The sequence below is a fragment of the Sminthopsis crassicaudata genome, chromosome 3 (genome assembly GCF_048593235.1).
Source record: "Sminthopsis crassicaudata isolate SCR6 chromosome 3, ASM4859323v1, whole genome shotgun sequence".
Classification (NCBI taxonomy): Eukaryota; Metazoa; Chordata; class Mammalia; order Dasyuromorphia; family Dasyuridae; genus Sminthopsis; species Sminthopsis crassicaudata.
Window position 1 is genome coordinate 267,998,481 of NC_133619.1, and position 15,192 is coordinate 268,013,672.

A 15,192-nucleotide genomic window follows, 5' to 3' on the forward strand; every position below is an offset into this window, starting at 1 on the left:
CATTTTTGCAGTTACAGGAAGAGAAGGGCCATTATAGTGGCCAGACAGCCTGCTTCAGTGGACAAGCAAGAGAAAAAAACTTGAAGACACTATGCAATTCACACCAGTCACCCCAGGAAATTGGGTCAGCATACCATCCAATAACTTTAACAACAGAGGGATCCTAGAAAGCCCTGAAACAAGTATACCTAACAAAGAAACCACAAAGGACAGGGTCAGCATAAGACCCAGATAGCTTGTATTCCAGGTATTCACCATTAAGCCTACAGCTAGTGCTAGTAACATCTGAGGAGCCCATGGTGGAGACATAGCAGGAGAAAAGGCTAACACAATGTACATGCGGTCCCTAGTACTGGGGAACCTTATAAATAAGCTGAATGTAACTCTATTGGAGACATCACAAGAACATGTGTAGGAAGCAACTGGGCAAAACCCCAAGACCATGGGCCTTATAAGAACTGCCTATTGCTAGTACAATCTACAATACCCAATAGGGACAGTTAGGGAGAGTTAAATGAGAGAGAGAGAGAGAGAGAGAGAGAGAGAGAGAGAGAGAGAGAGAGAGAGAGAGAGAGAGAGAGAGAGAGGAGTTAAAACCAAAATCTATGATAGACCATGAGGAGACAAATCCCAAAGTCAGGTCTTTTGGAGGAGTAGGGGCTTACTCCTACCCACTCAATTCAGCATTGCAGTGGTAACAGAAACAAAGTTGAGTCTACCATGCTCTCCCAAGAATGTGGGAGTCTGCAGTTCTTAGCTCTAGCACAAAATTCCATCTTAGAAACAGTGGTAGGAGACATTAATAAGAGAAGAAAATCCCCAAAACAATGAAGAAAAATTATAAAAATATTAAAAGCTGAGGCTCACCAAAGAAAATAACTGCACCAAAAAATATAAGTAAAGCCATATAGAAAAGAATGGCTTGCATTCCTCGATTGATAATGGTGAAAAGATATAAATAGAAAGCTCTTAAAGCCATATGAAAAAATACTTCAAATTAATATTAAATACAAATTAAAATAATTTTGAGATTCAACCTTATAACCCTAAGAAGGAAAATTGAACACATTAGAGCAGTGGTCCTCAAACTTTTTAAATAGGGGGCCAGTTCACTGTCCCTCACACTGTTGAAGGGCCGGACTAGAGTAAAACCAAAACCTCACACTCTGTCTCGGCCCCTCAGCCCATTTGCCATAACCTGGTGGGCCACATGTGGCACGCGGGCCATAGTTTGAGAACCCCTGCATTAGAGGGTCCAGGAAAACAAACACCTTGCAAGGATAGTGGCCTATGTCTTTAGTTCCTAATGCTGAGAAGATTGAGGCTGGCAGAACATAAGTTCAGTTCTAAAATGCAGTAGAGGAAAATCTGATCATATGTCTGAACAAAGTCAGATATTACCATGGTGAACTGACAAGAGAGAAGAACCACTAGTTTGTATAAGGAGGGAAGAAATCAGCCAAGGTCAGAAAAAATGGAGCAGGTTAAAGCTTCTGTGCTGATAAGATTTGACTTCAGGCCATTGAGTGGCTGATATACATCTAGCTGGGACAAGCTAGGGAGACCTAGTTTTAAAAAAGAGGGCATAGGTACATTCATAAACCTTGAATTTGTGAAGCAATTCTGGAAAACAATCTGGAACTACAATTATTCCCCAAATGTTACTGAACTATGAATATCCTTTGACCCATAGATACCACTATTCAGCCTAAGCAAAATTCATCAAAGAAAAAAGGAAAAGGGCCTATATGTACAAAAATATTTATAGAAGCTTTTTTATTTTTTATAAGTTTTTTATTTTCAAAATACATACAAAGATAGTTTTCAACATTCACCCTTGGAAAACCTTGTGTTTCATATTTTTCTCCCTCTCTCCCCACCTTCTTCCTCCCTTAGACAGAAAATAATCCAATACAGGTTAAACATGTGCAATTCTTCTTGAACATATTTCTATGTGAAAACCAAGTTAGCATGCTGGATACCTTGGAATCAGCTGGAGTCAGGATAAGCAAAAGTCTTTGGTCTTTATTCTTGATCTTTAGGGGTAGAAGTGAATGGGATGAATGCAGGTTCTCCATGACCTCCCTTTTCCTTGTCTACCTCCAAAGTGACCCTGGCTTGTCTTACTCCACCCCCTAATTCTGTCTACAATTTTCTGTATATACCAAAAGATGGAGCCAGCACAGAAGAGTGGGAAGGGCCATTTTCCAAGCATAAGCTAATAGAGTATTATCCAATGCGTAATTAGCCTTAAGTGCTCGGTGGTCTGAATCCAGTGCACCTACTCAAAGTTTCAGCCCTTGACATGTCCATATTTATCATGCTGCATAAGAAAAATCAGATAAAAAAGGAAAAAAGTGAGAAAGAAAAAAAAAAAAAAGCAAACAACAAAATAGGTGAAAATATTATCTTGTGATCACATTCAGAGCCTGTAGTCCCTTTTCTGGATGTAAACGGCTCTTCCCATCACAAGCTTATTGGAATTGGCCTCATTATTGAAAAGAGCCCCGTCCATCACAGTTGATTATCATATAATCTTGTTGTTGCTGTGTATAATGTTTTCTTGATTCTACTCATTTCACTTAGCATCAGTTCATGCAAGATTCTCCAGGGCTTTCTGAAATCATCCTGCTGATAGTTTCTTATATAACAATAATATTCCATTGCATTCATATACTGTAACTTATTTAGCCATTCCCGATTGATGGGCAGCCACTCAGTTTCTAGTTTCTTGTCACCACAAAATGGGCTGCCACAAACATTTTTGCACATGCGAGTCCCTTTCCCTCTTTTATGATACAGGACCAGTAGAAACACTGCTGGACCAATGAGTATGGAGTGCCTTTTGGTTGGATCTGTTCACAACTCCAACAAAGTATTTAGTGTCCCAGTTTTATCACATCCCCTTCAACATTTATTTTTATTTTTCCTCTCATTTTAGCCAATCTGAGAAGTATATAGTGGTATTGCAGAGTTGCCTTTATTTGCATTTCTCTAATCAATAGTAATTTAGAGAATTTTTTTCATAACTAGAAATGGTTTTAATTCTTCATCTGAAAATTGTCTGTTCATAGTCTTTGACTATATATCAGTAGGAGAATGGCTTATATTCTAATAAATTTGAGTCAATTCTCTATATATTTTAGAAATGAGGCCTTTATCAGAGTCCTTGGATGTAATTTTTTCCCCCAATTTACTGTTTCCCTTCTTATCTTGGCTGCATTGATTCTGTTTGTACAAAAAAAATTAAATTTAATATAATCAAAATTATCCATTTTGCATTTCATGATCTCTAGTTCATCTTTGACCATAAATTCCTTCTTTCTCCACAGATTTGAAATGGAGATTATCCCTTGTTCTCCTAATTTGCCGATATTATCACTTTTTATGTCTAAAACACGAACCCATTTTGACCTTATTTTTGCTTAGGGTGTTAGGTGTTGATCAATGCCTAGTTTAGCAACTCTTTTTATACAAAGAATTGTAAACAAATCAACCATCAATGGGGTATTGGACTTCAAACTAAAAATGGGTAAAGGTGTCTTCAAAAACTCATGTTCTATCAATCCTTCCCTTTCACACCAGGATGAAGAGACCCGCTCATGATCACAAGCAAGAGGAACTGGAATTGGAGCCCAAGTCTTCTGACAATGAAACGCAGCCCTTCTCAGCTGTCTCCGGGCCAGCTTAGAGGCACCTGTATTTCCGACCACCATGCTTTTGTCGTTCAGTACATTTTTTTGTTGGAGGTGAGAGTAGGGGAGCAAACAAACCCAAGATTGGGCAAATAAATCAAGGGCTCACCTGCCTACAAGAAAACGTAGCAAAAGCGGGGAGGAGCGCGGAGGTTGGCAGGAAACAGGGAGAAAGCAGGTTTTTTTGTGGTGTGAAAAATAAATAATTAAAAAATAACTTTCTATTCTCAGGGGTGGGGCCAAAAAAACCAAAACAAAATGCTCCGTCGGTAGCAGCTTCAACTGCTCCCCGGCTCCTCCGAAAGGGCCCGCCGCAGTTCGCCGGCAGTCTCTTCTGCTAGATTACAAATACCCACCGGCTCCTCTTCTCCTCCTCTCAGGGCGCGAGGTGGAAGACGAGACCATGTGACATCTGACCATCGATCCTGTAGGCCAGAGAGCACGCCGTGACTTTCTAGCCCCACGTTCCCTTCATCTCTATGATGCTCCCTGTTGTCGAACGCGAAGTTTTCGGCTTCTTTACCACCTTTGAGTCTTCCGGGCCGGCAGGGGGCAGAAGACCAAAGTGCCTGTCCCGCGGGGAGCCGGGCTTTCGGCCTGCTTGTGCGCGGGTTGGGGAGGAGGAGCACCGAGAGCTCGGAGTGGGCGCCTGCGCCGTCTTGGGCTCTGCGCTCGGTGCCGCGGCGTGTGAAGGCCGAGGTCCCCCGGACGCTGTGTCGGTGGGCGCCACTGCCACCTCCGCAGCGGCGATGTTCCGCAAGGCCCGGAGGGTGAACGTGCGCAAGCGGAACGACTCGGAGGAGGAGGAGCGGGAACGCGATGAGGACCAGGAGGCGCCGGCGTTGCTGCCGCCGGGCGGGGGGGAGGAGTCGGGCGCCGGGGACAGGGCCCCCGGAGGCGAGCTCCAGTCGTCCCCCCTGGCCCCCGGCCCGCCGCTCCTCTCCTCCTCTTCCGCTTCGCTGTTACTTGGCCCGGGGGCTGACGCCGGGCCCGGCTTCCCGGCCAGTGCAGAGCAGGGCAACGGCCTAAAGCCGCGCAAGAGGCCGCGGGAGAACAAAGAGGCGCCCCGGGCCAGCCTGTTGAGCTTCCAGGACGAAGAAGAAGGTAACCGCCATCCCTGCCGCCGGCGCCTCCGCTCCCGACCGGCTCCGCCTTCGGGGGGCGCTCCGCGGATTCCCAACTCCCGCGGGTATTGGGGGATCCAGGCTTTCCTGACACCCCCCTTCCCCCGAGACACTCCTACCGAGCGCCCTCCTGCTTCTTTGCCTCGTGTCCCCTCGGGAACGCGACAGACCTCCCCTCCCCCTCCCCCGATGAATTTTGTCCTTGTTTCCTAAATATTCCCACCTCGAAGACATTTTAGCTCCTCTCCTCGGGAGAAGTTACCGGCCTCTGCCTCTTCGCAGCTGGCGCTTAGTGCAGCCCAGCCTGGTGTGGATGGCCCATTGGAGACCAGAAAAGGAAAAAAATTCATAGAGATAATGTCACGGAAAAGAATAGCATTGATAGAGATAAAGATCCGTGCACTTTTTTTTTCTTTTTCTTAAATGAGGAAGAATCCACGAAAAGTTCAGGGGAGCTCATAAAACCTTCCTATTATTTTTTCTTTACTTTTTTTTTTTTTTTTAAACGAATTTGTCCAAGCATCTGATAGGCGCGTAGTGAAATGAATTTCTGATTCCTGGAAATACATGCTTGAGGATGATGACAGGCACTTTACATAAAATGGAGATGTCAGTTTTTCTTCCTTTTGAGTCTTTTGCTGCTGTGTATTTTTGAGGGCAGGATTTCTTTGAACTAGAGACTGCTTTTTCTACAAATTAAATGAAATATTTGTAAGTGGCTTTTGCAAACTTTAGGGTGATACATGTATTAAACAAATGAAAAGTTTCCCCCTCTTTTTTTTGCTAGAGTATCCCAAATTTTTAAACATAAAATTGATATGCCATGGAATGTTGGACTCCCTTTGAAATACCTTAAACTAAAAGTGAATTAATTGACAGATTTTTGAGTTATTAAAAATATTAAAAAGTTTTAATATTTGGGATGTTAAAATGTTTTGTTGTTTCAGTTGTTTATTTTATCTTCACTAGCATAACAGCTTGTTAGAAAATTTCCTGTCTTAACTCTTTATTGAGGGGAGGGGAGGGGAAGGGAGGGGAAAACGGGAGAGACGAGAAGACCAGAAATCGCATTTATTCCTTTGGAGTTCCAAGTGAGTGAGAGATTCAAAGCAGTTTCAGAAGGAGTTGATGATTGCAGCGTATAACAGTTGATCTGAGCAATTTGGTTTTTGTAAAGTGAATATAACATTTGGCAGCTTTTAATATGACAAATATAGATGTCTTACATAAATATTTTCTCTTTTTAAAGAAACTGAAGAAGTTTTTAAAGTGAAGAAATCAAGTTATAGCAAAAAAATAGTAAAACTACTTAAGAAGGAATATAAAGAAGATCTTGAAAAATCAAAGGTTAAGACAGAACTCAATTCATCAGCTGACGGTAAATAGAAAAGAATATAATGACTGCATAGTTTGGATATTCAATGAATGTGAAATAATTTGGGGGAACTTCTTTCTAATAAAATAGGTTTATTACATAGTAGTTATGAAATCATAATGTGTCTATTTAAAGAAAATATTAAATCTTTGCTACTAGGATTTTTTTCATTCCTATGGCATTATCTCACCTGTCTCAGTCAGAAATAATTGTGATGTGAAAACAGAGAAGATTGACACCTTAGTTCCCTTCATCTTTCCCTCTTCCCTTTACAGGAGATATGTGCAGAGGTGATATTGAATTTCAAGTTGATATTTCAACTTTCCAATTTCCAAATTTTTTTTAATGCATCTTCATGAGGATATGTGATTACATGGAAGCTGATGAAATCACCAACTGAGAAAAAAAGAGGAGGCTTATGACAGAACTTAGTGCATGCTCACTAATGGAGGTGAATAATGACTTTGCAAGAGAGACTGAAAAAGATCTGTCAGATTGGTAGGAGGGATACAATGACAAAGTGACAAAAACCTCAATAGGTGAGAATTATTAGAATGAGGGTATGGTGCATAGATTCAAATAATAGGAAGGAGTCAGGGAAGATATGACCAAATAGAATACAGGTAAGAACTTTGGTGACCTTGTAAAGTGTTTTTTTGTTGCGTAATGGGTAAAAGTCTATCTTTGAGAGATTAAGAAGTTAATGAGAAGTAAAAAAGAGAAAGCAACAAATGTAGAGCTTTTTCAGGAAGGTTGGCAATGGGAAATAGGAGAAGCTAGATATGGATATTAGAATAAGGTAAATTTTTTTTTCTAACAATGGGGGTTATCTGAATATGTATAAGTGCAGCAAAGAAGAAGCCAGTGGAAAAGGAGAAATTAAAAATTAGGAAGAGAAGGAATGAATGAAGGGGCAGAGGAGGAGACAGGAAGGGATAGAATAAGATATAAAAGTAGAGGATTTGGGCACTGGCAAGGAGAAGGGCTATCTCTTCTTCTGAGGAATGAACAGAGGAAAGAACAGCAAAATGTTGATATATGAAGTATAAAGTTGAAGAGTCAGTAAACTATTAAGCTCCTACTATATGGCATGCTAAGTAGTGCCAAAAAAAAATTTTTTTTTAAAGACATTTCTAGCGATGTAGAATTAAATTAAACTAAAATTCTAAAAGAGGAAACAACATGAACAATGAAAGACAAGTTATGAAATAAAGTAGAATTCATAAAGTAAATTCATTATAGTTCATTGTGGAGTGAAGCACTTGAGGGTAATAATTAGGTCAAAGTATGATCATTCCCCTTTGGCTGAAGTGAAACAAAGATGCACAATAAATCATGAGCTTTTGTTTTGAATTGGGAAGCAGAAATATTTGAAGAATGGTAGCAGGTAAATTGAGGTTCTTAAGAATGGAAAGAGATTAAGGTGGAGACAAATGTAAATCTTGTGTAGAACTCCTTGACAAAGAAGAAAAAATAATCTATCAGCCATTAGAGAATAACCATCAAGATCTGGATTGACTAGTGTAACTAGATGGAGTGAATCAGATTTCTGATTGATGGTAAGGAAAGGCAGTGAAAAACATGAGAGAATATATTACTGGACAGTACTGGAGAAGATGGCCAGGAACAGTATTTTTGTTGAATTTGAGGATCTAGATTTTAATGATTACAAGATAGATGGAGAAGAGAGGAAGAGATCCGTAAAAGTCAATTTTGAAACAATGGAATGGAGATCCATAGGATATGGTTAAAGGGGAGAGTAGTAGGGTAGGATGAGGCTAAAGTAATGCTGATATGAGGAGGGTAGTAGGTGTTGGTAGCATGGGAAGGAAGATTCTGTCTGGGTAACCAATCATGTCTCCCACCTCTTGAGAAGAGGGGTAATGGAGAAAAGAAACAGATTGAGATGTATTCTAAGACATGACCAATGTATTGATTTATTTTATTGGACTATGTGTGTTTTTTGTTTTTTCTTTTGCTGAGACAATTGGGGTTAAGTGACTTGCCCAGGGTCACAAAGCTAGGAAGTATTAAGTGTCTGAGGCCAAATTTGAACTCAGGTCCTCCTAACTTCAGCACTAGTGCTCTATCCACTTGCTACCCCCCCTATATGTGTTTCTTAATGGCTTCTATATGAAAAGATTATTAAATTTGATCGTTGTCATTGCTAACATTTTAAAGAACAATTGTAGTTTTGGTCACAGTGATTATACAATGAAGTAGTTGTTATAAAATGAAGAAGTAGTTATAAAATGAGCAGTTATTGAGAAAGTAAATGGTATGTGACAGGTGTAAATTGGTTATTTGAGAAATTTAAAAAGGAACAGAAGAGGGAAAGAATAGAGCAAGAACCCTTAACGTGGAATTCTTGGATCAGAGTATAGATTTCCAAGAGATCTATGAACTTAGATAAGAAATAGAGTGCATCTTTATTTTCCTTAATCTCTACCCTTCAATTATGAATGTAGCCAGCAAACATTCTGAGAAGGTATCCACAGACTAGACTACAGGAGTCCATAACACCAAAAAAAGCTTAAGGACTCTTGCACTAGATGAAACAACAGAGTCATATATATGTTCATAGTTTAAAAAAAAGTACCAGTAGAGATGAAAAATGCTGAGGAGGGATAAGTATAAAAGATAGAGCAAGGTTTCAAAGACGATAGAAAATAATGAAATTAAAAGAGATATACCTCTTTCTGAGACTGGAGAGAATGAGTGTAAATAAATCTCTGAGAAAGATAAGCCAGATAATATGTGTAGGATATTCTGGATCCAATTTAATTCAATTCAGTAAGCATTTAAGTGTTCATCATTTGCAAGGTATAATTAAGAACTGATGATTTTTAAAATTGGGTCCATGTTTTAAGCAACTTTCTATTTGGGGGCTAAAGTATATATACAGAAAACTATTTACAGAGTACATAAAAGTAATCTTTTTGAGGACCAGAAGATGGCACTAACAGCAGCCAGTCATCAGAAAAGGCTTCCAGTAGAAATGAATACCAGAATTCAACCTCAAGTGAATCTAGAGATCTTAAGAGTTAGCATTGAAGAGGAAGAATATTCTAGCCATGGTGACAAGATGAAATGTTATGTATGGGAAATCTCAAATAAGCCACTTTATCTGGTGTATTTGTTTGTCCCTTGTTCTTGAAGAGGACATAGCATCAGGAAGGTGATATCATGACTTGCAAGAGAATTGGATTCAGTAGCTAGATATAGATCAGGATGGCTGAAAAAGGCTGGAGATGTAGTGGAACGCCTTAGCTTTTTTAATCTATAGTCTAATAGACCATGTCTATTCAGTGTTTAAGGTTGGGTGAGAAATTTGAGAAAGAATGGCTTCTTTTACTTAGTCAAAAAACAAAATCAGTCCCAGCAGATCCTCAGGTTTCTGGCCAAAACAGAAATAATTGCTATTTACGCAGACTCTGAGAGAGGCTTGGTTTGGGACTTATTATTGGCTAATCAGTGAGAACCACAATAATTTGAGTTTTAAGGCTTGCTTGTTGAAAGAGAAAATCAAATTTTATATGCTTTGGGCAGAGCACCCACATATAAGAGTGATTCTGTGTGGACAGAGGAAGAGAAGGTAGGGAAAGAGGAAGAAATGAGTGAGTGAGCTGTATTGCTCAACAGGAATTGGGCAGTTGGGTCCCCAGTGAGGCAGATACTACTAGAACCAATGGTTTTTTGTCCTTTATTTTTGATGAGGACCATGATATCAAGAAAGTGATGTCATGACTTGCTCCTCCTAAGCTATCTGGGCCCAGTAGCAAAATAGACCACTGAAAGTAGCCACCCACCTTCCTCTTTTATCTCCCTCCCGTCATCCGTACCCTGCCTACTATGAAGAGTGTATGAAAAGGAGTGTTAATGTCAATTTTTCTTGAAATAGAGAGGATAAATTTGTAAAGAGTTAAATAGTTGTGAAGATGAAAATTAAAGATCTGTTATTGTTATGGATAAAATTTTGTTTATATTAATTGCCTACATTAGCTGTACATTAAATTTTTAAATTTTTTCATTGCTTAAAATATTAAGTGTAATAGCATTATATTCATCTCCTTAGAAATCTTCTCAGAACAAAGATTATAACAGTTGTCCTGGGTAAGAAAGAAGATTAACAGTCTGGCTTCTAGCACAGAGATCATAAATGGCTGAGAAAGAAGCACTGATGCTTATGTAGGCAAGCTTTCCCAGGACTAACTGAAGGAAGGTACACCTAAGACTTGATAAGTAGAAGTGGATATCTAGTTTGTAGATTACTAGATGTCTACTGCATAACACCTCCTGCTAGGACTTCTCAACTCACCATATAGGTCTTAGAGTCATAGATTAGAACTGGAAAGGACCTTAAAGTCATCTAGTTTAGGGATTCTTAATTTAGGGTATAGGAAATAATTCTTTGAAATATTGATAATTTTCAATTTAGTTGATTTTCTTTGTTAAGACTGTTTTTTATTTTAAAACAATCAGATTAGAGTTCCATGGACTTCATCATATTGCCAAAAAGGAGATTATAACACAATAAAAGAATAAGAACTTATGCTCTAGTCCAGCACTATTATAAATGAGGAAATTGAGGCTTTAGGAGTGAAATGACTTTTAGTTAGAATTAGGAAATGTTAAAGAAGACATTCAATTTCAAATCTTCTGACTCCAAGTTTAGAATTCTTCCAATTGCCTTATAGGTGTTTTATTACAAATGATTGTTCTTCAAATTAGAAAAAAAGATGAATGAAAACCATATGGTTTTTTAAATCCATAAAACATATACTTGAGAAAGACCCAGTTTTTAAAGACTATTTGAGCTTATTCATCTTGTCACAGATAGCCAATTGCTTCAAATTCTAGAATTTTATGAGGAAGTCAAAATTATTTGTATTATGCCTCTATGTTCACCCACTTAAGCTAAAAAGGATCATTTTAAATAATATTTAAGGGATTCTTAGAGTTAGTCAAACCTAATCAATACTCAGTTTACCAAGAATTGAACAAATCAGATCAGCTTTCAATAAACATTTATTTAAGCACCCTGCTGTATATGCAGGGTATTATAGTAAACATTCTTTAATAGTCATTGGGGAGGATGAAAAACTTTCATCCAAAACTTTAGGTAAAGAGCAAAATACATAATAAAAATGGAGTGTATGAAAATATTAACTTGGTATTCAAGGTAAATCTGCACATATCCTAGAGGGCAGTGGAGACAGGAGGATTTAGAAATTCTCAAAGCATAGTTCAGTAAGGAAATCCTTTTCCTTCAATGCATCCCTTTTCCTCCTCTGATTGTATTCCTGATAATGAAATTTGGGGTGAGGAAATGTATCCTTTTAGAATTCTTTTTTTCCTTCAGCTGAACAGCCTTTGGACAAATCAGGGCAGCCTAAGGATCCAAATCTTGAAGATGGGGCTATTATTTGTGAACATGGTGAAGAAGAAATGGAAGTGGAGAGTGAGAAGGAAGAAGAAAAGCCAAAAGTTGGTGGAACTTTTTCAAATGCTCTGTCTTCTTTGAACGTTTTACGTCCAGGTATGTACTTACAAAAAATTGATAATGCCAAATTAGCTTATCAGTTGTAGAGTGACCTAAGACAGGTTGCTTGAGATCTATTTCCTGGAGGAGAAAACAGGGTTGCAATCAGTTTATTTTTTTGTAACATTGCTTAGAAGTAGATGTAATACAGGAGATCGTAGTCTCATTTCTAGATGGGGGTGGGAGAACCACTAAGGTTTTTCCAAGATAATGTGCATGTTGCCAATTTTATCTGTACAGGAGATTATTTATAATTTGAATAAATGTAAGCATAGAATTACTTGAAAATTGATTACCTTTCTTTTTTGTCCAAGAGAAGTCAGAATTCCAATTTTGCCATATAAATGTTAACATCATCACTTTAGCCCAGTTTTGAAACTTATAAGCACTGTTCAGCTGTCTTTTAAAAACTATTGTTTTTAAATTTTGGCAAATATCACTAAGAACCTTAAGGTTTGCTTATTTCCTTTTTGGGTAAAACCTCTTAAACAATTTGTAATAATATAATCAGTTTTAAAAGCTGTTGCCATATTCTTTATTTTATCCTATCCTACCTTTTATGTTTTTTTAAATTTATTTTTTTATTTTTTTATTCATTTTTCCAAATTATCCCCTCCCTCCCATACATTTTACATGTGTTACAATATAACCTAGATACAATATATGTGTATAAATAACCATTTTCTTGTTGCACATTAATTATTAGCTTCCGAAGGTATAAGTAACCTGGGTAGATAGACAGTAGTGCTAACAATTTACATTCGCTTCCCAGTGTTCCTTCTCTGGGTATAGTTATTTCTGTCCATCATTGATCAACTGGAAGTGAGTTGTATCTTCTTTATGTTGAAGATTTCCACTTCCATCAGAATACATCCTCATACAGTATTGTTGGTGAAGTGTATAGTGATCTTCTGGTTCTGCTCATTTCACTCAGCAACAGTTGATTTAAGTCTCTCCAAGCCTCTCTGTATTCCTCCTGCTGGTCATTTCTTACAGAGCAATAATATTCCATAACCTTCATATACCACAATTTACCCAACCATTCTCCAATTGATGGACATCCATTCAACTTCCAGTTTCTAGCTACAACAAAAAGAGCTTCCACAAACATTTTGGCACATACAGGTCCCTTTCCGCTCTTTAGTATTTCTTTGGGATATAATCCCCAAAACAGCAATGCTGGGTCAAAGGGTATGCACAGTTTGACAACTTTTGGGGCATAGTTCCAGATTGCTCTCCAGAATGGCTGGATTCTTTCACAACTCCACCAACAATGTATCAGTGTCCCAGTTTTCCCACATCCCCTCCAACATTCATCATTATTTGTTCCTGTCATCTTAGCCAATCTGACAGGTGTGTAGTGGTATCTCAGAGTTGTCTTAATTTGCATCTCTGATCAGTAGTGATTTGGAACACTCTTTCATATGAGTGGAAATAGTTTCAATTTCATCATCTGAGAACTGTCTGTTCATATCCCTTGACCATTTATCAATTGGAGAATGGTTTGGTTTCCTATAAATCAGCTACCTTTTATGTTAATTCCCTGTTCCTTGATCCTGTACTAACATTCTCAAATTCATAGCCAGATGCTCCTCAATTTAAAAAAAAAACAAAAACAAAAACCTTTTTATTGATTTCTCTTAAAAAATCATTCATTTCCAAATATCCTTCCCTGTCTAGTCACTTATCCCTTGTAACAAAAAAATTTTTTTAAAAGAAGGGGGAAGAAAGCAGCTCAACAAAACTAATCAATAATACAATGTTTTAAACCCATGATTGCCCTACTTCCTTCTACAAAGCAGGGAAGTACATTTTCTCTTCTGTAGGACAGAGCTTTTTCATAATAATTACTTGCCTTTCAGTTTGTTTTGATTTGGTTGATGATATTACTTTAAATGTATTCTTTTTCTTCACACCTCTCAAAACTACTTGAGAGCAAACAGAAATTACAGTATTTTTTTCCTTTGTACTCCCAACTCTTTAGTACTGCGTGTAATAGGTGCTAAGTGAGTTCTTTTGATTTTTTTTCTCTTATTGTAAATATTGTTCTGGTTTTGTTTAATTTGCATCAGTAAATCTTTCTGTACTTCTCTAAATTCTTCATATTCATTCCACTAATGTTTTATTATGTTTCTATACTTTAATTTGTTTTCACTATTTTCTATTCAATAAAGAATATTCAATCTACTTTTTCCTTTTTCTTTACCACCTAAAAAGTGCTGCTGTGTATGAATATTTTGTTACATAAGGGATCTTTTTTGTCTGGGTCAAAGAAATATGGACATTTTAGTTTCTCTTTTTTTTGGGGGGGGCATAATTCTTATTTTCTTCTTAGACTAGTTTAATGATTTTGTATTTGTAAGAAGCTACTTTTCTTAACTTTAAAGGACACTATGGAAGAGGTTAACCTAAATTAAACAACTAATAAGCAATTAGGAATATAAGCAAGGATTGAAACTCTGCCAACTTTCTCCTATATTGTGTCCAATAGCAGTTTGATCTGGATTGAAAGAAGGGATAGTGTGAGTATTGATGATTAAGAGAAAAAAGTTATATCATTAGTTAATACCAGAAAATAGTTCTAACAAAGATGTCTTGAAGAGACAGTAGCTTCTGTGCCCCTTAGCACTACTGTATACAGGGATCTGCATGTAATGGATGTTGGATAACTGCTCTTAATTAACTTCTAAAGCTCCAAGAATAACTCCTGATTTCTATTCTATTTTACACATTTCTTTCTTTAATATGTACACAGTTTGTACTTCTAACACGGAAAACTTTACCCGTCGAATTATATTTAGAAAACACTTATTTGTTTTTAGGGGAAATTCCAGATGCTGCTTTTATTCATGCTGCTAGGAAGAAACGTCAGATGGCTCGTGAACTTGGTGATTTTGCACCTCATGATCATGAACCTGGTAAAGGCCGCCTTGTTCGAGAAGATGAAAATGATGCCAGTGATGATGATGATGATGACGAAAAGCGTCGAATAGTTTTCTCTGTTAAAGAAAAATCACAGAGGCAAAAAATAGCAGAAGAAATAGGTAACATTTTTAATAGAGTAGCAATCTCATTAAGATACTAATAAATGAACCACACATTTTTAGCAGCCATAGTCATCTTGTTAGCATAGATATTCCTATACAGCTGCACAAATGCCTTCTCATCCTCTATGGTTTTTGTCTATGGAATTCAGTGTAGGGGAGGAGAGAGGGAGAGAGAGGTGGGGAGAGAGAGAGAGAGAGAGAGAGAGAGAGAGAGAGAGAGAGAGAGAGAGAGAGAGAGAGAGAGAGAGAATGAGAATGTATACATGTTAAAAAAAATTATGGGTTCTAGTGTAGGGGAGGAGAGAGAGAGAGAATGAGAGAGAGAAAGAATGAGAGAGAGAATGAGAATGAATGAGAATGTATACATGTTAAAAAAAAAAATTATGGGTTCTAGTGTAGCTCTTAGACT

General features: G+C 37.8%; 1 protein-coding gene and 1 long non-coding RNA gene across 3 annotated transcripts in view; one reads left to right on the top strand and one right to left on the bottom strand.

Moving 5' to 3' along the window:
• Positions 1–1,772: 1,772 nt before the first annotated feature.
• LOC141561309 (uncharacterized) lies at positions 1,773–3,977 on the bottom strand. Its single transcript, XR_012488019.1, has 2 exons — positions 3,805–3,977; positions 1,773–2,323 (listed from the first exon to the last, which is right to left on the bottom strand). It is a non-coding gene; the product is annotated as an uncharacterized LOC141561309 (long non-coding RNA).
• PAXBP1 (PAX3 and PAX7 binding protein 1) overlaps positions 2,920–15,192 on the top strand; it is a 42,463-nt gene continuing 30,190 nt past the window's right edge. For both annotated transcript variants that reach the window (XM_074300756.1, XM_074300757.1), the window contains exons 1-4: positions 2,920–4,799; positions 6,069–6,197; positions 11,557–11,733; positions 14,559–14,780. In XM_074300756.1, the coding sequence (XP_074156857.1) occupies positions 4,175–4,799; positions 6,069–6,197; positions 11,557–11,733; positions 14,559–14,780 (1,153 nt within the window). In that variant the 5' untranslated portion in view covers positions 2,920–4,174. The remainder of the gene's footprint in view (positions 4,800–6,068; positions 6,198–11,556; positions 11,734–14,558; positions 14,781–15,192) is intronic.